Raw genomic sequence first — 25,886 nt, forward strand, 5'->3', positions numbered from 1 at the left:
CAGAATGCTCCACCTTTCCTCAGCAAACTGGCAAAGGTGGTAGCAAAGAATTATAACTGCCACCCCATCTATGGTAATCCCAATAAGGAAAATTCAAGCCAATGAATTAAAGGAGCTAGTGGTGTGGTGACCTAAGCAAGGCAGGGGAGTAGATCCCAAGAAACTGATGAGAGTCAGGCTGGAGGGTGGGTGGGCGGTGCAGGAAGGGGAGGGGAGCATTTCCTCCGTGAATTGAACACGGTCGAGGGCTTGGGTCTCACCACTGCAGGCTCAACCATGTACTCAGTCATTACAGAGAAAATGGATTTATAAATTAGGGGCAAACCTAGATTAACAAAACTTCCAAGATTTACATATAAAAGCAGAAAGCTAATTGATTTCCAGTGAGATTTACAACTGGATATTCAACCAGCTATCCAAGCTTTGCAGCCTATATAGCCTCTCCATATATATAAGCCACATGAGAAGCCAAACTATAATCACAAGGTGTATTAGAGGAATTCATAATGTGATTCAAATATTTAGTGCTGTCAGACTTTGCTTACCAGGGACAGACATCTACCACTTGGAATGAAATGATGGGATATGCACAAGGACATCTGCCCCATGGACAGACCTTAGGTGGGTCAAGGCTATGAGAGAAAACATAAACCTCTATAACCAATTCTTATCACAACTAGTATTGATGTTCTATAGATGTTAATATTTCATCAGGCTACAATCAAATACTGCTAGCCTGGGAGCAATAATACCTCTTTAAAATGCTATTAGATATCTTTTCTTGATTCATAGTGCATACAATCCAAAAAGTATAACTTACAGAATGGAACGTTATTTATTTCCAAAGGTTTTAAGGAAAGCCACGTGGTAACCTGTATAATTAAAAATAGTATTATTAAAGGGAACCCTCTTACACTGTTGGTGGGAATGCAAACTAGTAGAGCCACTATGGAGAACAGTGTGGAGATTCCTTAAAAAAACTGGAAATAGAACTACCATATGACCCAGCAATCCCACTGCTGGGCATACACACCAAGGAAACCAGAATTGAAAGAGACACATGTACCCCAATGTTCATCGCAGCACTGTTTATAATAGCCAGGACATGGAAGCAACCTAGATGTCCATCAGCAGAGCAATGAATAAGAAAGGTGTGGTATATATACACCATTGAATATTACTCAGCCATTAAAAAGAATACATTTGAATCAGTTCTAATGAGGTGGATGAAACTGGAGCCTATTATACAGAGTGAAGTAAGCCAGAAAGAAAACACCAATACAGTATACTAATGCATATATATGGAATTTAGAAAGATGGTAACAATAACCCTATATGCGAGACAGCAAAAGAGACACAGATGTATGGAACAGTTTTTTGGACTCTGTGGGAGAGGGCGAGGTGGAATGATATGGGAGAACGGCATTGAAACATGTATATTATAATATGTGAAATGGATCTCCAGTCCAGGTTCGATGCATGAGACAGGGTGCTCAGGGCTGTGCACTGGGATGACCCAGAGGGATGGGATGGGGAGGGAGGTGGGAGGGGGGTTCAGGATGGGGAACACATGTACACCCATGGCTGATTCATGCCAATGTATGGCAAAAACCACTACAATATTGTAAAGTAATTAGCTTCCAATTAAAATAAATAAATTTATATTAAAAAATAAAAATATTATTACTACTTAACATTTACTAAGAGCTATATGTCAGGCACTTTTCTAAATACTTAATTAACTCATTTACTCTTCCCAATAATCCTATGAGGTAGCTAATATTATAGTACCTATTTTACAGACAAGGAAAACTTAAGTAATTGCTCAAATAGTAAAGGTCGAGCTGAGAGTCAAACCTAGAATATCTACCTCCAGAACCCATGTTCTTAATCACTATGCTTTAATGCCTCTCAAAATAAAAACAATGTGGATGCACCATAAAGGCTGGAAAAATCAGTATCTATTTAGTACTGGTCCTACAGCTTTCCTGTATCCTGCTCAAAGTAGTGCACCAATGGGCATCCTCTAGACTCTGGGAGCTAGGTAGGCTGGGTGGGCTAGGGTGGAGAACTTCTCTAGGTTCTAGACCCCAGAGTTTGGTATTCTCCCCACCCCCATTCCTTGTTATCCAGGACCTCTTAACAAATGTTAAGTCCTGAGATTATCTTACCTTGGATGTCCTTGATTCTCAGGAATGTACCAAATCAAAGGCCTTAGGCTGTGGAACATTGCTTTAATACCCTTTTGAATTAAGTAGAACTGGTTTTATACACACACACACACACACACACACACACACACACATATACACAATCCAGTGATTTCAGTTCTGGGTATAAATGCAGAAGAATTGAAAACTGGGTCTCAGAAAAAAAGAAAAAATACATGACACACATATTCAAAGCACTGTTATTCACATTAGTCAAAAGGTGAAAGAAGGACTTCCCTGGTGGTAAAGTGGATAAGAATCTACCTGTCAATTCAGGGCATACAGGCTAGATCCCTGGTCTAGGAAGATTCCAGGTGCCTCGGAACAACTAAGCCCGTATGCCACAACTACTGAAGGCCGTGTGTCCAGAGCCTGTGCTCCACAACAATAGAAGCCACCACCACGAGAAGCCCATGCACCGCGATGAAGGGCAGCTCCTGCTTGCTGCGACGAGAGAAAGCCTGAGCACAGCAACGAAGACCTGGTGCAACCAAAAATAAATGCAGAAATATTTTTTTAAAGGTGGAAGTAACCCAAGTGTCCATCAGAGATGAATGAATGAAGTGTGCTGTATACATATAATGTAGTATTATTCAGCCATAAAAAGGAAGGCTATTCTGACACATACAACATAAAACAAATCTTGAGGACATCATCAAGCTAAGTGAAATAAGCCAATCACAAAAAGAGAAATGCTGCATTATTCCGATTATGTGGCATACCTAGAGTCATCAAGTTTACCACCTTAAAAAGAGGATGGTCGCCAGGGGCTAGAGAAAGGGTGGAATGAAGAAATATTGTTTAGAAGAGTCTCAGTTTTGCAAGATGAAAAGAGGTCTAGAGATGGATAGTAGTGATGGTTATATAACAGTAGGAATGTACTTAATACTACTTTATGGTATACTTGAAAATGGTTAAGATGGTAAATTGTATGTTATATTTAGTTTACCACAATTTTTAAAAAATTAAGTGGAATTACTAATTGACATCTACTGATCTCTCCATATACAAAAAAAAAAAAAGGTCATCTTTTGTACTTGTACAGACTAAATATTAGGTAATAGTCTCTATGTCTAGTCTCAAAATACTGAGATAAGCTAGTGAAGGCTCACGGAATATCTGAAAACCAAATATCTTTCAAAAAATTCATTATAATAACAGGTTTTTTAAAGTTCACAATTTGTGGTAGTTCATTTCAAACTACTGTGTGGGTTTATTTAGACTCTTGATATTTAACTACATCCTTATTTTTAGCACAAAGGTAAGTAGTAGAATGAGAATTAAGACTTACTGAAAGTAGACCTAATTCCCATATCTATCTGCCACTTGCTAGCTGAGCATAACTGGCTGAGTTACAAAACTTCTCTGAGCCTTAAGTTTCTTCATCTATAATATGGGAACACTAACTCCTAGGCCCTAGATTAAATAATAAAAATAAAGAGCTTATTGACTAGGTATAACTAAAGAGCTTATTTACCAGGTGTCTAAAACACAGTAAACACTCATTAAGTTGTTATTGTTCATAAAATATTAACACAATAAGAATAGACAGTAGAAACAGATAGAAATTGTAGAATCTTTCAAATTTTATCAGCCCTCCAAGCGTGAGATGGCGACTTTCTACACGAAGTAAAGATATGTTACTAGAATTTGTGACAATCAGGTTGTGGGGGAAAAGAAAACTAAGTTGACTGATTTTAATATTTTGCTTAAATAGTTAATAGTAGCAATGAGAAAAGCAGTACATCTGTGGTCATGGAAGACATTAAAATAACTGTATGAAAATATCTCGTGGAACTTCTTGCCAATAAATTGCCAATCTAAATGAAATGCATGATTTACTTAGAAAATGAAAACCAAACAAGTCAATAACCACAGAACATAAAACTGAGCAAGCCCAGATAATTTTGCAAACACATTCTACAACTTTTAAAGAAAAAACAGCATGGTAATTTTCTATTATTCAAACTATTCCAGAGCATAGAAAAAATGGTGAAATCTTCTCAAATCACCTTACAAAGCTAGACTAATCCTAATATCAAAAGTGGACAAAGGTAACACAAAGAAATTAAACTGTGGACCAATCTTATACATAGAGACTCTGAAATCATGTTAAAATATATATATAAACAAACCAAATCTAACAAGTAATTAAAACAGTAATGAAATAGTTTATTCTTGAAATATGTTAGGTTGGTGCAAACATAATGGCAGTTTCAGACCATGAATTTTAAATCATTATAACTAGGCTCAAACATATCTTTATTAACCAAAATAGGAACCATTACAATCAATACATTTTTGCCAATGAGAAATAAGTTTGCTTATTCCTGTAGCATAAAATCTGTGCTTCGGGATTTAACTAACTCTTGAAAAGCATTTTCTGCCTCCTGCTGGGTAGGGAAGCACTTTCCCTGCAAAGTTGTCAAGATGCTTGAAGAAGTGGTAATCTGTGGCAAGAGGTCAGGTGAATATGGTGGGTGAGGCAAAACTTCGCAGCCCAACTTCTGAAGCACTGGTCGTGCAACATGTGTTCAGGCATTGTCACAGAGAAGAACTGGGCCCTTTCTGTTGACCAGTGCCAGCTGCAGGCACTGCAGTTTTCAGTGCAACTCATCAATCTGCTGAGCATACTTTTCAAATGTAATGGTTTTGCCAGGATTCAGAAAGCTTTAGTGGATCAGACCAGCAGCAGACCACCAAATAGTGACCATTACATTTTTCTGCAAGTCTGGCTCTGGGAAGTGCTTTGGAGCTTCTCGGTCCAACCACTGAGTCACTGCAGATTGTCATATAAAATCCACTTTTTGTCGCATGTCACAGTCTGATCAAGAAATGGTTTGCTGTTGTTGTGTAGAATAAGAGGAGACAACACTTGGAAACCATTTTTTTGACTTTCAGTCAGCTCATGAGGCACCCACTATCAAGCTTCTTCACCTTTCCAATTTGCTTCTAACGCCAAATGACTGTAGAATGACCAGGGTTCAGTTCTTCAGCAACTTCTCAAGTAGTTGAAAGAGGATCAGCTTCAATGATGCTCTCAGTTCATTGCTGTCAACTTCTGATGACCAGCCACCATGCTCATCTTCAAGGTTCTCATCTCCTTTGCAAAACTTCTCGAACCACCACTGCACTGTATGTTCATAGCAATTCATCGGCCAAATGCATTGCTGATGTTGCAAGATGTCTCTGCTGCTTAACAACCCATTTTGAACTCAAATAAGAAAATGGCTCAAATTTGCTTTTTGTCTAACATTATTTCCATAGTCTAAAATAAATATAAAGTAAACAGCAAGTAATGTCATCAGCAAAAAAACACAGAGAGAAATACACATTAAAGTGATGTATAACATAACCACATTTAGTTAGAATGTATCCCAATATCAAATGGCAAATTTCAACAATGCAAAAACTGCAATTACTTTTGCACCAACCTAATAGGAATGATTTAGCACAGAAAAACTATAAAGGCAATTAATCATATTCATAAATTAAAAGAACAAAACCTATAAGATTTTATCACTAGATCTCTTGAAAAAGCATTTGGTAATTTCAGCTGTGATTCCTAAAAATCATAAGGAAATGGAAATAAAAACTGGTGAAATAACAAAGACATTTCCATTAAAAATAGAAACAAGGAAGCCTACTATTCAGTTTTTCAACACTGATTTTGAGAGTCTAGCTAGTACAATAAGATAAGAAAAATAAAAGTAATATAAATATTGGAAAATAGGTAAATTATGATTACTTCAAATACTATGATTTATATTGTGACAATAAATGTGGATTTAAAACAATAGTTAGCATTAATAAAAGACCTCAGTAATGGGAAGCAATAGAGAATAAGTAAATGTTTAAACCCATGTGCATGCTCAGTCACTTCAATTGTATCTGATTCTTTGCAACTCCATGGACTGTAGCCTGCCAGACTCCTCTCTCCATGAGATTCCCCAGGCAAAAAACTGATAGCTTTCCTTTATATTATCATGAAGAGGTTTAAAAAAATGTTAATAGAAAGAGTCCCATTCACAAGGATGTTTAACAAATAAGGTTTAATCTTTGATTTAGCACTAAATTTTTTGCCTGAGACATGAGTACAGATTTTAAAATGTTTTTAATCTTTGAAGAATAAAAATCCTATCACAAAATAGTTCACCCTATCTACTCTACCTCAGTGTGTAATCACAAGGTTATATAAAGCTAAAATTAATCACAAAAACCTGAAGATTTGAAGGTTGGTATTTCAACACTGAACCAGCTCATTTGGATATTAAGCACAAGTGTTAAAACATAATATAATCTATGGATAAAATGCTAAAAATCTTTTTACATTGTAATAATTATGCTGCTAGAGAACAATGGTATTAAACTATCATTACCAGAACTGAAAATTATTTAGTTTCTATCTATAATACTTGCAACATATTTGATTAACTCTGAAGTCCCTTCCACTTCAAATAAAAAAAATAGTGTACCGGATTCAATGTTTTAGTTTGTAAATTAATAAATATTGACAAATGTGGGGGAAAGAAGCACAGAGCAGGCAGAGTACTTGGTTTAAAATATCTGAAAAGAGAGATCTGTTACTGGATAGTTTTATCAAAATCCTTTCTAACTAAAAAGACCCTTCATCACAGGAAATCAGAAGGAGGCATATATTACCACTGCAGCATTAATCTTGGGAAAATTCAGATTCAGTATTACTTTAGCATTGAACCAAACCAGGCTACGTGTACAATAAATAAAATGCCTTAAAACCATATGGGTCCTTTATTTCAGGAATAAGCACTCACTTGAAAAGTTAAAGTAGGAAAAACAATATTACTTAAAATGAATTAAGTGCCACAATCAACAATAAAAATTTGGAATTTGCAAGTAGAAGAATGTATTTTCCAATTAAGAGATTATGAAGGATTGGTTTCTTCACATACACTTACATACACACAAAGAAATTTCTCTAAAGCTTTATATAGAGTTAACTATTAGCTAATGAAGGTGGGAAGATAATTAAAAATCTCAACCTCTAAATATAATTCCAAAATTAACTTGTCAGATTAATTCATTGGATAGAGAGGTGTGGACTAGGTATTTATCATTGTGAGACAACAAAAAATATGCACTGGAAAAGGACATTTTAAACATTATATCTGAAATGTAATATGCATTATGTGACTAAGAACTAATTAATTATACTTAACACATTTAACACACAGAAAAATTCAAAACAATTATACCCTTGAACAACTTGAGTTTTAAAATTCCCCTCACTATTCCCTTAAGTTGATTTCCACTCCCGTGTTCTTTTCCAATTCTAAAAAAAGAGAATAAAGAAATTTCCTAAATAAGCCCTACTTATTTAGAATAGAAATGGAAGAGAAGGGATGTATTAGTTCTTGAATTCTTGTTTCCATTTGCTCTCAAATGTGCTTCTAATGTTCAATTTTCTCTTCAAAGAAAATCGTGATTTACAAAGACAAAAAGTACAACCATACAATATACAAGTATATTATTCAGTTCTTACTAAAGTCACCAAAGATTTAAACTCAGAAAAAAAATTTTTTAATCTTTATTCTAGGTTATGTAATGCCATTCACCATAGTAATGATCTGATACTTTGGTATAAGACTTTTTAAAATAAATATTGCCAACAGGTAGAAAATTTTCCTTGGCTGTCTTAAGACAGCCCTTGAGGGAGTTTTTAGCAGTGTATTGGCTCATAACTTGAGTGGTGATTTCAATAAATGTCACTTCTATCACTTAATGATAATCTTATTGAGGGTAATTTAACTGGGAAAAGAAAATGCCATGTTGCTTCTTCCTCCCAAGAAGAAGGGGTGCATTCCATTCTGGAGGTATCTACTTACCATCTAACTGTCTACCTATCTATCTCTGCATACATATGTACATAGATACAAATTGATACAGATACAGCTATATATACACACATATGTATATATGTCCAACAAATGTTTGACTTTGAGATCTCTCTTCCTCTTCCTTCTGATTCATTATTCTCAGTGTGACCCTCAAACTGTACTGCTTTTCACGTTTATTCATTTATCGATAAATAATTGAGTGTCTGTATCGAGTACCTTCTGCACGCTCAGTTTTATGTCAGATGTAAAAGAAGATACAACATGTATGTATAACTGAATCACTTTGCTGTACACCAGAAACTAACACAACATTGTAAATCAACTGCACTTCAATTCGAAAAAAGAAAAGAAATAAGACAGTCTCTGCCCTCCAGAATTTTTCTATGTCTTCCAGGGGCAAGATATAACACAATATATCATTAAGCAATTTATAAGACTACTGCCAAAATCAATGGTACAGATAACATGCAATTTGCATTGATGCACAATTTTAGAGTTTCAAACACTTTCTTGTGTTTAAACCTCAGAACAATATTGTTAAGTACACATTATTAGCCCCACTTTAGCAATGAGGAACTTGACATTCAGAATTTTAAATGACCTGCCTCAATCAATAAGTTATGAGTGGAAGAAAGAATCAAGACTCAAGCCAAGGTTTTCTGGTTCTAAACCTAGTGCTATTTTCAACTACAGCACAGGAAACCAAGGATTGAGGTATTTAACAGGGCAGCAGCCAGCCTTCAGCTAGAGGTGGAATTAAACTAAACTGATAAATATCCAAATTAATTTCATTTTGCAAATATTTGTACTTCAGTGTTAGACACACCACCCAACTACCATTTCCTCAGATTTAGTGCTTTAGAGCTCTTACCTGCTCAGTGAGAGCTTTGCTCGCAGAAACGGGGGTGTCAAATACAATAAAAAGCTGGCCTTTAGGAGGATCATATAAATCTTAAGCCATAAAGATAAATCTTAAAGATCTTGTTTGAACTAATCCTTACACATTTAGTTTCGCCTCAGAGCCAGAGTGTAACTCGTCCCTACCCTTTTCTAGCATTCTTGCTCCAAATAACCACTTATTTTAAGATGTCAATGGCTGACCCTACCCCAAATTCCACAGGCTCATCCCAGTCCTGCCACCGGACCCTAGCCCCTACCCAGACCCCTCCCGCTCCTCCCTAATTTATGATACCTAGGTTCGAGTTCTGCAGGTGCAGTCGCTTGCCATTACACAGCACTGACAGATAAGATGTGACCTTTCGACTCCGTCCTTGGGGAACTCAAGCTGGCCGCGCAGCGTAGTTCCACACCCGAGAAAGGGGCTTCCGGGCTCGGGAACGAAGCCACGGGGAGTACACGGTCCGAAGCGAGGTCTCTGACAACTCGAACGATGCTGAGCGACTGGGCGTGCATCACTCCGCCCCATACTCCTGCCAACTGCAGGAGACTCGGTCCGGCAACCAATCCATCCCAGCTCACGGGCAAGTCCGTGCCAGCCGGACCTTAGGCAGGACCCCGATGACAGGCTGTTGACGGCGGCGGCAGCAAAGCCAAGGCCACCCGCCCCCAGCGCCCATCGCCGCCAACCTAAGACCCCCCCCCCTACACTGGACCGCAGAGAAGCGTTTCTATGGAAACCCCCTAGGGCTCACGTGACGCACCCGGAGGACCAATCGCCTCTTATCTCTGCCGGCGGCACCGCTTTCGGCCCTCCCTCCTGCCCCGCCCCCTCCCGCCCACGCCTCTGTCGCCCCGCCCCGTCCCTTTCCCGCAGAGACTCCGCACATGCGCGCTGCGTCCAGCGCGCTACCGCCCCGGCGCGCCCCGCTGTGGGGCGCGTGGGGGCGGCGTAGGAGGGTCGAGGAAGGCGCGAGCCTGAGGAGGAAGGAGCGCGGCCAGCGCGCAGGCCCAGAACCACGCGAGACGCGGCTGCCGGCTACGCCTCTGAGCGGAAGAGGGAAGTGGAGCCGCCAGTCTGCGGCTTCCAGCTGGGGCTGGGCTTGCTAAGGTCGAGGGAGCGTCGACAGGAGGCCTCGGCCGCCGGTCCGGAGCGGGGATGTCGAAGAACACGGTGTCGTCGGCCCGGTTCCGGAAGGTGGATGTGGATGAGTACGACGAGAACAAGTTCGTGGACGAGGAAGACGGGGGCGACGGGCAGGCCGGGCCCGACGAGGGCGAGGTGGACTCCTGCCTGCGGCAATATCCTTCAGTTCGCTGGCCTCGGCGCCCCACCCGACCCGGCTCCTCTTCCGGGACCCCGCTGCGGGCAGGGCGTGAGGGCGGGGATCCCCGCCTCCGTGGGCTCCCTGTCGTGAGTGGGCAGGAGGGCTTTTCCTTTCTCCCGAGACCCCCGGGTCCCGCCCTCGGAAACTTGCCTTCCCAGCGCGCCGTCCACGCCCCCGACTCCTCAGGTTGCGCCCGGAGTTCTCGCCTCCCGGGGACCTGGGAGGACGGCCGCGCCCTCGCGGCTCTGGTGCTGGTCTGTCGGGCAGCTGCAGAGCGCTTAAGTGGTCCTCAGGTCGTATTTACCGGGTTTTCATTAGTACCCACGTCCGGTCGGGAGGAGCGGGCATTTTTCTTCAGTGATTTTCTTTTTATTGTGGTGGTGGTTTTGTTGTGGCAGCGTTATTTCACGCCGGGAGAGATGGGGCGGCTTGCAGAATTGAGGCCCTTCTGTATGTCTTTTTAAGCCTGTGGGCGCTTTTTTTTTTTTTTTCTTTTCTTTTTTTAAGAGGAAGCGATTTGACAAAATACAGGTTGCACACAGTTGGTTAACCAGGGGAAAGGGAATGAGTACAAAACTGCCCAGAAAGAAGCTGGAAGCGTTTTACCTGCTAGACGGAAAATGCATGTAGAGAATCCCTGGAAATATTTTAAATAAACCCCAAAGAATAACATAGGAGAAGGTGAATCATTTGTACAGAACCGAATCATTTTGTAATGCTGGAATCGTTTCCGTTAAGTTAAAATGTGGCTGTCAGTTCCTGGTGTGGGTTTTGCATATTTGAATATTCATAACTTTGAAGGAGTATTTGCATCAGATCTTTTTTCGGAAAAATGTAAATGTTGCAATAACCAAGGCAGTCGTTTTAGAGATTCTCAATTACTGAATTCGCTCGTTTCTAATTATTCTTGGGTGTATTCATAAGATTAGGAAGGCCCTTTAGACTTTCCTCATCAGTGGCCTATTAAATTAAATGGGGAAATACAGGAATGAAAATATTTGGTAGCAGCCACAGCTGGTCTTACAGGCACCTAAAATACAGCATTAAACATTTATCAACATACAGATGTTTCTTTGATTGCCTTGACTTTCACAATCAGCTGTTGCTGTTTTGCATTATTTAAAATACTGAAGTGATTGGGGTGGAGGGGAGCGGTCTCATAAGTGAGCCAATCTGCAAACGGCATGCTTCTCTAGAAGTCCATTAAGCCTTGAAAATGACAGCCCGCCACCAACCATAGTTTTTTTAGTCAGACCTTTTTCTTTAGAACGTAAGTGGTGAAGATTATTCTGTGTAAAAACATTCTTCGTGATGCATAAGTGATGTTTTGTGAGACTAACTTTTTTTAGGTGACGTGTGATGACTCTTCAGTGGTATTGCTGTATCCGTATAGTGGATCTGCTTTTAAATCAATTCGTCTTGAAACATAAAGATACTGTCTCTTCTTGTTGAAACAAGAAGAGACAAGCCCTGATCAGGCACTACAGATGGAGGAACAAGTGAACTCTGTGAGGTTTTCCTTTTAGGGCAGTGACTGTACATTCTGACAGTGTGATTGGCCTGCTGTTTCTCATTCTTGCTAACTCACTGGTGCTTTCAAAGCAGGACTAAATTTAATAGGTGTGGCCTAAAGCAGTTTGAATGACCTTTATAAAATATGAGAGGAAATATTAAAAAACAGAAAAATTAAGCTGCCACCTACAGGTCATCATTTTATCTTCTGTAATGCTTATCATCAATATTGAGAGATTGCTAATGTATCTCATTCAGATTGGTAGCTAATGTATATCATTCAGATTGCCAGCACTTTTCTACCAGCATTTCAATTAATATAGAATATAATTCTAATTAAAGGATAGGCGGACAGGCTGTTTCATTTGGGGGCCTAAATAATTCTGATACATATTTTAGAATTTTTTAAAATATCACCCTGGATAATGTTTGCACATGTGTTTTACTGGAAGATGAAAGGTTATTAAGGTGTTCAGTTAATAATTAGAGCCAAGGGTGAAACAGTTTTTGCCTTATTTTTTAAAAATTTAATGCTCTCTTTCATTTTCAGTATTTTACCTTTGATTAACATACTTGAAACAAACATGTTGAATTTTCCAGTATTGAACCATAGTAATTTTTCTTTCTATGCATGACATCAAATCTTAAGAACCAGTGGTTCCTGGGAGTTACAGTGCTTTCCTATGGGCTGCCCTTTGCCGCTATCCCCTTAACCTCCATCACAGGGAACATGACAGCTGCCCTACAGGCAGCTCTGAAAAACCCCCCCATCAACACCAAGAGCCAGGCCGTGAAGGTGAGTCACAGACAACACGCGATCTCTGTTGGTACCTCAGTCTTCTTACCAGAACCCTCCAAAGTGTCTTAACTGTTTGCCATCTTTGACACAGAAGAGCTTACAATGTAGTGTGATAGGTGGAAAATCTATATAAGAAATTAGTGCTTCAACATTGAGTTGTGATAACACTTCGTGGTAGGTAAACTTAAGTTCTAATGACGGAGAGATCTGTGTGTTTTTAGAGGAGGCCACTCAGGGTGAATTTGAGCAAAGACTTGAAGAACAAGTGAAACGTTCACAAGATAAACACATGCTACTTGCTTTTGAAAGATTTTTAAAAATTCTACAATTCTCATAGAATTAAATTCTAATATTTAATTCTGTTAAATATTATTGAAAACTCAGAAATGTGGGGGAATAAAAAAGTAATCATAACCCCACACCCATAGATAATTATTACTTTTTGTTGTTGCTATATGCTTACAGTGTTTCTATGAGTTTTTCTTTTAATTAAAATGGAATTTTATAAACTGCTTTTCATCTGTATAGCAGCATATATGAACAGCTTTACTTGGTAATAAGTTTATTTCTATAATATCTTTTTTAACATCTGTATATTGATAATCCTGTAGTTATATATAACCTTTGATCATATATTTATTGACTTTTTTCCTGTCATAAATAGTACTGAAATGAACAATTCTTGGTAAAGTCTGAATTGTTTCCTTTGAACAAATTTCTGGAAGTGAATAGCTGGATTTTAGACTGCACATTTTTTTAAGGCTACTATGGTATTGCCATACTACTCTTCAGAAAAGTAAAATTACATTACCTCTTAACTGTCTTTCAGTAGTTCTTAAGAACCTATTTACTTAATTGTTTAAAGCCCAGATTAAATTCTGATGTTTAATTCTGTTAACTATTGTAGAAAACTCAGAAATATGGGGGAATAAAAATATAATCGTCCATAATCCCACACCCAGAGCACTGACCCCCCACTGTCCCTAGCCATTCACGCATCCTAGGAGCCCCAAGTATCTCCTTAGTTAAATACTAGTAAATAATAACTTAGGTAAGTGCATAATTATTATCTAGGCAACATAATCTTTTATAAGAGGAAATATTTCTTTGGTTTTTAAAAGTGAGTAACGTCATTGAAATTTCAGTTTTACCACCTTCTGCTTTTATGTGGGTGTTTTTTTTTTAATCAGAACTTGTGGGTGGGAGGTTATAGCTCTCCATACAAGGATATTTTTCTAAACAGGATAATTGCGTAGTCTTTAAACTGAAGATAGCAACAGGTGGTAGAAGCATACTGTAAGATCATACCTGGCAGAAATGTGGAAAGGATCACTTTGTGTTGAATAGAAAGAGAAACATTGTTGAAAGGGGAAATTAAGTGTTCCCTGTATTTGGCTTCCTGGGCAGTCTGTCATCAAAGAAAAAGATCATTATAAATGAAGATCACTCTAATATCTATAGTCACTTGACTATAGATAATGAAGTGAAAAATAAGTTTTAGAAACTTAAATTTTTATTTATTAATAACTTATTTCTGAAGAATGCTTCAGGGTAGAACTGTAATTCAGTTTCTTTTTTTTTTTTTGGTCTTTTTTTTAATCAAGTGAAATATATTGATTTAATAAGTTGATAATTTGTTACATCTATCTGTAAGCAAACCCTTTCAGTTCTCCCTTCAAATATATCAAGACTCTGTCTACTTCTGACCACCTCCGCTGCTCCCAAGCTAGCCAAAACTGGTCTGTCTTAGCGAGGTTAACTTCCAAACTGGTCTCCCAGCTTCTGTCTCCTGCTCTCCCCACCCTCCCCGCTCCTGCTGCCCCGGGCTTGTCTTCAACATGACAGCCAATCGGTCCTGTTAAAATGTAAGTCAGATTATATCACTCTTCTTCTTAGAACCTTCCAACATCTTCTCATTTCTGTGACTGGAGGCCAGAGTCCTCATAAGGGCCTGCAGGGTTTACGTGTTCTGTCTTCCGACTACCTCTCTGACTTCCTGCCCTACACTCCGCTCCACCCCCCTCCGTCTTCTTGCTGTTCCTTGGGCATACTGAACACACACTAACAGCAGTTACTCTTTCCTCTGTCTGAAATATTTGCCTCAGATACACCCAAGGTTTCCTCTTCCTTTCTTCAGGTCTTTACCCGAGTGTCACATTCGCAGTGCAGCCGTTCTAAAAACTGAAACTGCCCAACACAAAAATGAGTCTGAATGATCTGTGATTTATTTACCCTCAGGATCGAGCAGGCAGCATTGTCTTGAAGGTGCTCATCTCTTTTAAAGCTAACGATATTGAAAAAGCAGTTCAATCCCTGGACAAGAATGGTGTGGATCTCCTAATGAAGTATATTTATAAAGGCTTTGAGAGCCCCTCTGACAATAGCAGTGCTGTGTTATTGCAGTGGCATGAAAAGGTAAGTTATGGATTACACTTTGTATGACTGGTTCCTTTGTAATGGAAAATAACATTGACAATCTCTAGCATAAATACCTGTTTTGACTCTTTGGTTATACATTGGTTGTTACTACAAATAAATGCACAGAAATGAAAGTTTAGATTTAGGCTTACTAGCCTTGGTCTTGAGATGCTGATTTGAATTATTTAACGATTGCCAAAAGGTGGAAAAGCCAAGCACCCAGGAACAGACGAACACGTGTGCATGCATGCTCAGCCGCTCTGCTCATTCATGCACAGCTTTGCCACCCCGTGGACTGTAGCCCACCAGGCCCCTCTCCATCAGATTTTTCAGGCAAGAATACTGGAGTGGGTTGCTGTTTTCTCCTCCAGGGGATCAGCCCACATCTCCTGCATTGCAAGTGGATTCTTTACCACTGAGCCATCAGGGATGCCCAAACAGATGAACAGAATCTGACACAGACGTGCAAGGGAATATTATTTGACTAGAAAAAGTTTATATACATGGTACAGCATGAATGAACCTTGAAAACATTAGGCAAAGTAAAATAAACCAGATACAAAAAGACACAAAATACTGTGATTCCACGTATATGAAATATCTAGAATAGGCAGATTCAGAGACAGAAAATGGATTAGAAATTACCAGTGCCTGGGGAGAAGGGAGACTGGAGAGTTATTGCTTAATGGGTACAGAATTTCTGTTTGGAGAGATGGGAAAGTATTGTAAATAGATAGTGGTAATGCCTATACAATATTTGAATGTAAATAATACCACTGAATTTTACATTTAAAGATGGCTGGTGTGGCAAATTTTATGTTACATATTTTATCAGTTTTAAAAAATGAAATCAGGAGTAGGATCAAGAATTCTTAATTTTTTTTTCTGTTTTCCTGCATTTTGCTTTGCAGTATAAGCAGATGCTGGTACACTATCCATCCCCCCAGTCTCTCCTCTCCCAAAAAAATGGCTATGGGGGATTTTTAGCTTTAGGTGAAAAATTGGTGAGGTAATTTTAATATCCAGCTCTTACATTATATTGGTAATATTTGAATAAAATCAACCACAGATAAGGTGTATATTCTTTAACATCTTACAGTTACCAAAAACTTAGTTTTTCAGAAGCTATTGTCTGGATATCTGAGTGAAAACATAAGATATGAACAGGTAGCAAAACTTGCTATTTAACCTGGATCAAGTCACTTCATTCCTCATACACTGTCAAATAAAAAGAGCTAACCTTTGTGGATAGAATTATTATAACTCACTTTTCCCAAGACAGCCCCAGTTTATGCCTGTTTCCAACATAATTATGAATAGTTCCCTTTTACTCTATGAGTATATATATGAGAATAATTCATACAGTCATTCTGTTCATGGAGTACTTCTTATTCACCAGCCACTGTATTCTTTTTTTAATTGGGGTATAATTGCTTTGCACAGCCACTATACTTTTAGTTTCTGTTTCATGTGATCCTTAAAGCAACTCTATGAGATATATAAATATCTTTATTATCCTCAATAAGCATTTTATAAATGTTAACTCAATTAATTAATCTTCATAAAAATACTACGGAGGAATGCTAACTACTTCCCTTTTTTACATGGGGAACTGAGGCATGTACTAAGTCTTTTTCTTCATAACAGTCACCAGTTTTTGCCAGCCTTATCTCCTAAATACTTCTCAGATTATCCACTCAGCCATCTCTGATGCAGCTGTCCTCGGCCTCTTTCAGTTTGTTGCCAGGGTTTTGTAAAAGGGTCTCCTGGCTATCAGTTTTTCCTCCCTCAAATCTGTTCTCCACCCAGTTGCCAGAATGATCTAATGTCCAGATCTACCCTTTTACGTCCCCTGCAGAACTGAGTCCAGATTCCCAGGTCCAGCCTCCTCTTCCATGTGGTTCTTCCCCATGTACTGTAGCAGTAAGCATAGTAATGTGTTTCCAGCTGGACATACCATAATATTTCACACCTCTGTAGCTTTGCTTATGATTTTCACTCTGCCCCAGTGCCTCCTTATCCTTTTATGTCAGCCTGTCACCTGCTTACCCGTTTAATGTGTCATTTTCTCCAGGAAGCCGTAACCTCACCATTCCAGTTTCCTCTGTGCCCTCAGGTTGTGTATATGGCCCTCCTCTGTGCTTTTCTAGCACCCAGAGCCTAGCTCTGTCATTTCATACATTATATGTAAATAGCCTGTGTATATGTCTGTCTCTTCCCTGTCTCGATGCTGTATTTGTTCGCTTTTATACCCCCAGCCTCTAGCACAGTACGCAATACACACAGGTGTTTCAGTAAGTGTTTTTGACCACAAGAAAACCAGAGCTTCAAATTCCTAATACTTAATCACAACTTCCAATTTTTCCAGGTAATGTCAAAGTTTCTAAGTTCTTAGCTATTAAGTAGTATTTTCTTAGCTTAAGAAAAGAAAAATCTGACAAACGCTGAGTGCTTTAAACTGGAGCTTAGTATGGTCGAACTCAGTTTGAATTTCTTTCTGGCACTGCTAAGAATAAGAGCAGAATGAAATGTCCTAAATTTAAATACATGGTTATATTTAAATTTATACCCTAACCCCAGCCCTAACCTGTTTTCGGCAAGAACATCATGCTGCAGATCTCTAAGAACATACTGTTATTTGACACACCAGAATGTCAGCTAGCATCTGAGGAGAATGTGAGTGCCTGAGAGCAGGCACTCGGAAGGTTTTTCGGTTGTTGCTGTTACTGTGTCCCCAGTGCCGTGGACAGTGCCTGGCTCATAATAGGTGCTTGAGAAATACTTGTTAAAAAAATTAGCAAATCCAAGATCAGTTGCTGCACACGCCCTTCCTTGAAGAAAAATGTTTTACTTGGTATGAAAACTGAGCCTTTACGATTCTGTCAACACTGACATTTTGGTTTGTGTTTAGGCGCTTGCTGCTGGAGGAGTGGGGTCCATCGTTCGAGTCTTGACTGCAAGGAAAACCGTGTAGTCCGGCGGGAACTGGATTTCTCCCATGGGGTGGGAGTTGCTGGTACCAAGACCAAAACAACCAAATGCCACCGCTGTCCCCGCAGGCAGCATCTGTTCCTCTCAGCTTTGCCTTCTTGCTTCCTTTTCATATCTATACAGAAGAAAATTACATACATATCAGTTTGCCCTAAATGAAAATTGGGATGAGATAAAAAGGATTTCAACAGGAGTGTGTCATGATCTCAGAATGATTTCAGTGCCGTGGATACCAGTCTGTACATAGCATAATTTACACTCAACTTTAATTGTGCAGTTGTTCCCCTGTTGGCTGGGTTTTCCTCTGTTTGTTGTTTGTTTTTGGGAGGGGTTTTTTGGCTTTGACTAATAGTGAGAAATTTGATCAGAATTGGAGGCCAGTTTCTTAACTCATTGCTAGCCAGGAAATGATCTATATATATTTTAAAAAAAAATGTTTGAGAGACTGTCAGCTATTAACATTGCAAAACTGGACCAAACTTCCCTTATTTAAACGAAATGTGTTTCTGGAACAAGTGGTGGCTGAACACCATGACCAAGTCCAGCTGTGTTTCTGCTTCCCTCCAAGTGATGTGCGTTTAAGTCATCTTCTTCCTCTCCGCATCCAGTAATCGTGGCCTCTTGATTTCTGTGTGGTCACCCAGGGTACAGAGCAACGAATCTTGCTCTACACAAATGTATCTATAAAATGCCAGAGCCTGTTTGGCACGAGCATAAACTTTGTTTTCCAATAATATGACCCTATTTGGGGAAACTACTCCCAATCAGAAAAGATGTGGAAACTATGATGTAGTTCAAACTCTGGGCAGCCTCTGAATGAAGAGATATTTTCTTTAAACTTACAGTAGCTGCCTTTGACATCATGAGGTATATAACTAGTATTTAATATGTCCTATAAATGTCTTCTTCAGTGTTCTTCAGGGTAATTGGGACCTCAGAGGATTTGGTTCAGATCCAAACACACACACATTCTGTATTTTAGGTCAGTGTTTTTTTAAAAAAACAAAATACCACACATCGAAAAGTGTTTACTTTGTTGGACAAACCAAATGGATTCTCAAAAAATGACCGGTGCTTATGAAAAATTATTATTATTCAGTAGCTCTAAAACAAACCACCTGAATGCTTATGACCAAGCAGGAAATCAGAGTATATCTAGTATTTACATCTGACACCAGTTTCATAACCACTGACCTGTGTGAAAACTGGTGCAGAAATTCTGTAAACTCTTTGCTGTTTTTGATACCTGCTTTTTGTTCTGTTTTGTAAAAATGATAATCTTCAGAAAATAAATTGTCAGTGTTGAATAATTTATTTTTGTCTTACTTTAATACTTATGAAGGCATAGTTAATGAAGAGGAAAGATTTCCTTTTTTACCACCAGGTTATTACACTCTTTGACAAAAACTAAATTTTGCATAGAAGGTTTATATGACTACCTTATTCAAATATTAGATAGTAGAGAAGAGGAGAAAATTATTAATAAATATTAATGAAGTGATTATTATAATCGCTCACTCTGGAGTGATTCCATAGCTGTCTGGAAGCCTGATGAACACCACTCCCAGCTCCCAAGCTCTTTCTTACACCAATCATCTACTGTCTTTAGCTACTCAAGGCATTCTCTCTTTTACCACTGCACCTGACTAGATTCCTACATCAAAGATTTAGAAATTTACAAGCAGTTCAGAGGGCAATGAGTAAGAGACACTAAACTATAGATAATACAGGTGGTCAAATAGGTATAACAACCACATACAAACTTTAAATGAAAACAAGTGATATTGCAACAGTGGTGGTTTAGTTACTAAGTCGTGTCCGACTCTTGCAATCCCATGGACTTGGAACCTGCCAGGCTTCTCTGTCCATGGGATTCTCCAGGCAAGAATACTGGAGTGGGTTGCCATTTCCTTCTCCAGGGGATCTTCCCAACCTAGGAACCAAACCTAGTTCTGCCTTGCAGGCAGGTTCTTTACCGACTGAGCTACAAGGGAAGTCCAGATTACAATACTTTTTCATAAAATCCTTAACATCTCTTTCATGACTGTAGTGTTGGAGGAAATTCCAGAGTTACCTATTTTATAGTCAAGAATGATTGTACTCAAAATTTGCCAAGACCTTTTCTCAGGAGAGAGAAACTATGTAGCAAATAGAACAGCATAGGTATGGAGTCAGAATGCATGCCAGCTGGAAACAAGTGGCTCAACTGATGCGTCTCAGCTAGACATCAGCCCTAGTGATGCTGACAATGACAAAGCACCATCTTGAAAAGTGAGAGGTAATATGAATTGTGGGAAAAAGATGAATGCTAAGGGGCACTCTGAGCACCTATGCCCTTCTACTTCAATCTCGGTGGTTTAACTATTTTTCTGTGTTTTGTCTTTGCCACTTTTAAAGGGGGGAAAAAATGGCACACAGATCCTTTGTTGGGGCTTCCCTGGTGGCTCAGTGGTAGAGAATCGGCCTGCCAGTGCAGGAGACACAGGTTCAGTCAGTGGGTCGGCAAGATGCCTGAAGAAGGAAATGGCAACCTACTCCCATATTCTTGCATGGAAAACCATGGACAGAGGAGCCTGGTGGGCTGCAGTCCATGGGGTCACAAGAGAGTCAGACACAACTTAGTGACTCAACAACAAGAACCATTTGTTAGTTGTACAGTAACATCACTGTTTAGGTAATAGTCACACTTTATCTTAAGTATGATGATGTGTTAGAGGAATCCATCAACACACAGGTGAAATCCATCTGGAGATGGGACAAATTAACAGTCTTTTTAAAGCATGCACCATGTTCCCCAGGATCACAAAGGACATAGTGGAAGAGTAACATCTGGATCTTGCTCACAAGTTGCTTTCGGCCTCATTGGAAAGTAAGATTTAAGCATTCTAAAGTGAATGTCATATAATTTAGTATTATGCCCCTTAGCTATTGATCCCAAGGAGGGCTAGCACCTGTCTTTCTGGAAGGACCAGCCGGGAAAACTGCCTGTCCCACCCCAGACAAAGGCAAGAAGACATGAAAGCAAAATGGTCTTTGGGGTCCCTTCCCTCCAGCTTTAGGGGGTTTCCCTGATAGCTCAGTTGGTAAAGAATCCGCGTACAATGCAGGAGACCCCAGTTCGACTCGTGGGTCAGGAAGATCTGCTGGAGAAGGGATAGGCTACCCACTCCAGTTTTCTTGGGCTTCCCTTGTGGCTCAGCTGGTAAAGAATCCGCCTGCAATGCGGGAGACCTGGGTTGGGAAGATTCCCCTGGCGAAGGGAAAGGCTACCCACTACTGTATTCTGGCCTGGAGAATTCCATGGACTGTATAGTCCATGGGGTCACAAAGAGTTGGATGTGACTGAGCGACTTTCACTCACTCCCTCCAGCAGGAGATGCTGTCCCTGACGTCATCCTTCTATTACTCACTGCCTGAACAAACTCTTCTGGGTCTGCTGCTTCCTCTAGAAGTGTGCTGCGTGCCCGCTGGGCCAAAGCTTCCCAAAGAGGTGTCTGTTCATCCCTAGGGCTTCTGCAAATGTGTTCTTGGGCACCTGCCGGTTCTGAAGAAGATTTTAAAATGTGTCCCTGGGGACTTCCAGCTGTCCAGTGGCTAAGACACCATGCTGCCAATGTGGGGGGCCCTGCTTCGATCCCTGGTCAAGAAGCTATATCCCACATGACACAACTAAGAGTTTGCTTGCCCCAACTACAAAGATCCCACATGCAGCACCTACGAGATCCTGTGTGCTGCAATGACGATCTAAGGCATGGCACAGCCAAATAAATTTTTTTTTAATTTAAAGACAATTTTTTAAAAATTAAAAACTTAAAATTAAAAACTTTAATTAAAATTAAAAACAGGTCCTCGTTTCTTGGTGCTCCGGTTTTCTCACCTTTTAGAAAATGGGGAGGTAATAATAGTGTTGTAGGAATTACAGAAAGCATTTAGTGCCTTCACATGTTTGGTTGAACCATATGAAACTGCTATCTTTGTAGGGCAAGATGATGGAATAGTGGCAATTTCATAATTTTCAAGCCTATACTAAGTGTTCAATAAGTGTTACTTTTTCTTCCTTTATTTAATTTGAATGTATTATTTGGTAATTTTTGTTTTGCTTTTAAATCTATGACACGAGCTTTAAAGGAGCTTCATCTTAGTTTTCTATCTGCGTATATGTGAGTAGCAGTATAATTATTATAATAAGGATTAATTAGTTGACAGGGTAAGAGAGGTTCTGTCTGTGAGCCTTTTTCTCTTTAGAGGAGAAAACATTTTTCAAGTTTGAGAGATCCTACCCTAGACCTTTCCCAGTCTGCCTCATTTAATTCACCTGCCCTGTGTTTTCATCCTCACATCAGGATGCTAATCTTAGTTTGGGGTCAGTTAGAAAATCTGACAAGCAAGCTGGGCTTTTGATTTCTCCCAGTAGAACATGACACTGGGAAGACCTTTCACGCCTCCTTTGCAGACTGGAGAGCAGACAGTTCTGAGCCAGCGTCTTGATTCAAGTGAGTAACCAGATACCTTGCTTGATCACTAGGGGCTGATGTTAAGAATTTTATTAGCCAGCAGGCATATGCTAAGTCTGGCTCAAAGTGCTTTAAGTGTATTATCTCCTTTAGTCCTCGTAAGAGCCCTATGACATAGGTGGTGTGATTTCCCCCATGTTGCAGATGAGGAAACTGAGGTATGGAGCTGCCCATGGTCAATCAGCTCTCAGGAATTCTAACCTGGGCTGGCTCCAGAACCTGTGCCCTTGGCGACTGCTCCACAGTCTGTCCAGGCATTATCCGTTTGTCCTGAAAACAATCCTAGGCGATAGGTAAAGGGGCTGGGGTCTTCCCAGCTCTGGAGCAGGCTCTTAACCCTCATCACCCTGCCTGCTCTGCTCCCCGGGGCCCAGTCAGCCCTGTGGGCTGTGTCCATGCGACTCCCTGCAGACTGGCTCCTTTCCAGCCCCAGCGCCTCGGCCCCTCCTTGGGGTGACGTTGTTTATCTGACCCTTCTTAAAATAGTTTAAAAGCGCCTGTGAATTCTCTTGACTTGAATTGCCCCTTTGCCCTAGGGGTGCGCTAGCATTCTTTCCCCACTGAGTGGTCCTTGGAGAGCTGCCCCCAGGCAGCGCGGGGGGGCCAGCTGAGAAGGATGGAGTTGCTTGGTTGGTTGGTGGTTTTCTCCTGCTCCAATACCACTTCCCCAATTTTGAGAAGGCCTGCCTTCGTGAATATGCTGGATTTCCTCTTTTTCTTTTTTTTCTTTTTCCTGTATTTTTTTCTGTATTTTTGTTTATTAACCTAATCCTCTGAGAGAAAAGGCAAGAATATTATTAGGAGTAGTAAAAGTGGTGGGTTTTTTTTTTTTTTTTACAGTACTATGGCCAGAGGTGACTGATCCAGATTTCTAGGGAAGAGCTCTCTTTAAGGAAAAGAATATATGAATTACAATCCTAAGATTGAAATAGGGTCTTGGCAGGGGCACATGCAGTCGGGGACCCTGAGGCTTACCCTTCACTACACGATAAATTCATCTCTGGCTGTGACATGTGGGAATTTAAACATCTTTTGTTTTCTCCAATTCCTCTTATTTCCAGTGCCCTGTTACTGGTATACAGTATTTGTAGATGCACTGAATCTGTATTGAATCTGAAGTAGCAAGATCAGGGTGGATTGGAATAAAGGGAGACAGATCAGTTTGAACTTGGCCTTGCATGGGCAGAAGGGGCAGGTCCAACTGAAATGGAAGGAGTAGAAAGATAAGAAAATTGAAGTAGGTTTCACTGTTGCTGTTTTATGGTTTTAATGTTTTAACATAATGTTATAGACTATGAAATTTATTTATTAAGAGGATTAGGTTTTGGTAAAGTACTTCCATGTTGCTGCTGCTGCTGCTAAGTCGCTTCAGTCGTGTCCAACTCTGTATGACCCCATACACGGCAGCCCACCAGGTTCCCCCATCCCTGGGACTCCCCAGGCAAGAACACCGGAGTGGGTTGCCAGTTCCTTCTCCAATGCATGAAAGTGAAAAGTGAAAGTGAATTTGCTCAGCTGAGTCCGACTCTTCATGACCCCATGGACTGCAGCCTACCAGGCTCCTCCCTCCATGGGATTTTCCAGGCAAGAGTACCGGAGTGGGTTGCCATTGCCTTCTCCATGAGGCATTCAAAAAAGTCACGAGCCTTTAAAAAAAAATGATTTTAGCTGAAATAGACATTGATGGTCACTCAGTCTTACCCTCCCCCCTTTATTTAAATTTAAATTATCTATTTTTGGCTGCACGGGGTCTTGATTGCTATGTGCAGGCTTGCTCCAGTTGCAGCAAGCGGGGGCTTCTCACTCTGGTGACTTGTTGCAGAGCACGTGCTCTAGAGTGTGGGCTCAGTAGTTGTGGCGTGAGGTCTTAGTTGCCCCTCAACATGTGAAAACCTCCAGGAGCAGGGATCGAACCCGTGTCCCTGGCAGGGATCGAAGCCTGCCTCAATGGCAGGCAGATTCTTAACCACTGGACCACCAGGGAAGTCCCTCACCCCTTTTATAGTAGTAAAAGAATGGGAAATTTTATAAGAAAAACAGCATCTTAAGTTAAAAGTATAAAATAGTTTCATGTATAAAAATGGAAATGAATAATTATATCCTTTTCATAATTATATCCTTTTCATCATTTCTTAAAATGTTAGTTCATTTCAAAGTAGTCTGAAACATTGAAACAACTTTAAGAGTCCTACGAAAAGGTCCTTGAGGTCCAGAGTTACCCAAGTTTATGAAACGTATGAAATATAATACAGATATAGCACAAATAGCAGGAAACCAAAGACATAGCGCTCGCAGTGTGGGGTGGCAACATGGCTTTTAATTTCCAAAGCGAGGTTCTCAGTGAGAGTAGCTGGTGCTGCTGTGCTCTGCTCAGTCGCTCGCTCAGTCTTGTCCAACTCTCTGCATCCCCGTGGTCTGTAGCCTTCCAGGCTCCCCTGTCTATGGAAGTTTCCAGGCAAGAATACTAAAGTGGGTTGCCATTTCCTTCTCCAGGGGATCTTTCTGACCCAGGGATCGAACCTGTATCTTCTGCATTGGCAGGCGGATTCTTTTCCACTGGGCCACCTAGGAAGCCCATGAGAGTAGGCAGACTGAAACACAAAAGCCACCCTTTATTGAGTACTTAGTAGGTGTCAGTACCATCATATTTTATTTTCAGAACTGAAGCTTAGGGAATAGATAAAAGATACACAGTCTGTAGGAACTGGATTCCTACTCAGATCTGCCTGACTCCCAAGTCATACCCCACTTCTTACACAGCTCTGGTGCTTGGGGAATGCAGATGTTTCCAGGACAAATAAGCTTTCTCTGGACATCTCAAATCTTAATGCTCCAGGGTTACTGTTGAGAGACAAAACCTCCTCAGGAGCCCTTCAAAGATGCAGAAGTTAACAATCATAGAAATCAGAAGAGAGATTTGGAGAAGTGCTGCAATGCTAGAGGCATACTCAGCAGCACACAAAGCATGGCATTGCTATTTTTTCATTGTGAGTTTTACTTGCCTTTGATGATTCCTAAAGTATGAGGCAGAGGCCAATTCCCATAACATATGTAACTCCACTAGAAAAGAGAAAAGTGACTGAGAGTTAGGCTCCTCAAAGTGTATAGTTTCTCTTATGTCTTGCTCTTCACCCAGTATTTTTTTAGTTGGAGTATAGTTGAGAGTATAATTGGACTGTAAAGAAAGCTGAGCGCCAAAGAATTGATGCTTTTGAACTGTGTTATTGGAGAAGACTCCTGAGAGTCCCTTGGACTGCAAGGTGATCAAACCAATCAATCCTAAAGGAAATCAGTCATAAATATTCATTGGAAGGACTGATGCTGAAGCTGAAACTCCAATA

The 25,886-nt window shown here is 40.2% G+C and overlaps 2 protein-coding genes across 3 annotated transcripts in view; one reads left to right on the plus strand and one right to left on the minus strand.

The window, feature by feature from the left end:
- RGL1 (ral guanine nucleotide dissociation stimulator like 1) overlaps positions 1 to 9,713 on the minus strand; it is a 272,222-nt gene extending 262,509 nt beyond the window's left edge. For both annotated transcript variants that reach the window (XM_070473951.1, XM_070473949.1), the window contains exon 1: positions 9,279 to 9,713. The gene's annotated coding sequence lies outside the window, so the exon portion shown is untranslated. The remainder of the gene's footprint in view (positions 1 to 9,278) is intronic.
- Positions 9,714 to 9,908: 195 nt separating this feature from the next.
- ARPC5 (actin related protein 2/3 complex subunit 5) lies at positions 9,909 to 19,341 on the plus strand. The gene is made up of 4 exons (XM_020898489.2): positions 9,909 to 10,285; positions 12,547 to 12,619; positions 14,861 to 15,037; positions 17,952 to 19,341. Exons 1-4 carry the CDS (start codon positions 10,143 to 10,145, stop codon positions 18,012 to 18,014), a joined length of 456 nt encoding a protein of 151 aa, XP_020754148.1. The 5' UTR covers positions 9,909 to 10,142; the 3' UTR covers positions 18,015 to 19,341.
- Positions 19,342 to 25,886: the final 6,545 nt, after the last annotated feature.

The sequence above is a fragment of the Odocoileus virginianus genome, chromosome 11 (assembly GCF_023699985.2).
Source record: "Odocoileus virginianus isolate 20LAN1187 ecotype Illinois chromosome 11, Ovbor_1.2, whole genome shotgun sequence".
NCBI classification, from domain to species: domain Eukaryota; kingdom Metazoa; phylum Chordata; class Mammalia; order Artiodactyla; family Cervidae; genus Odocoileus; species Odocoileus virginianus.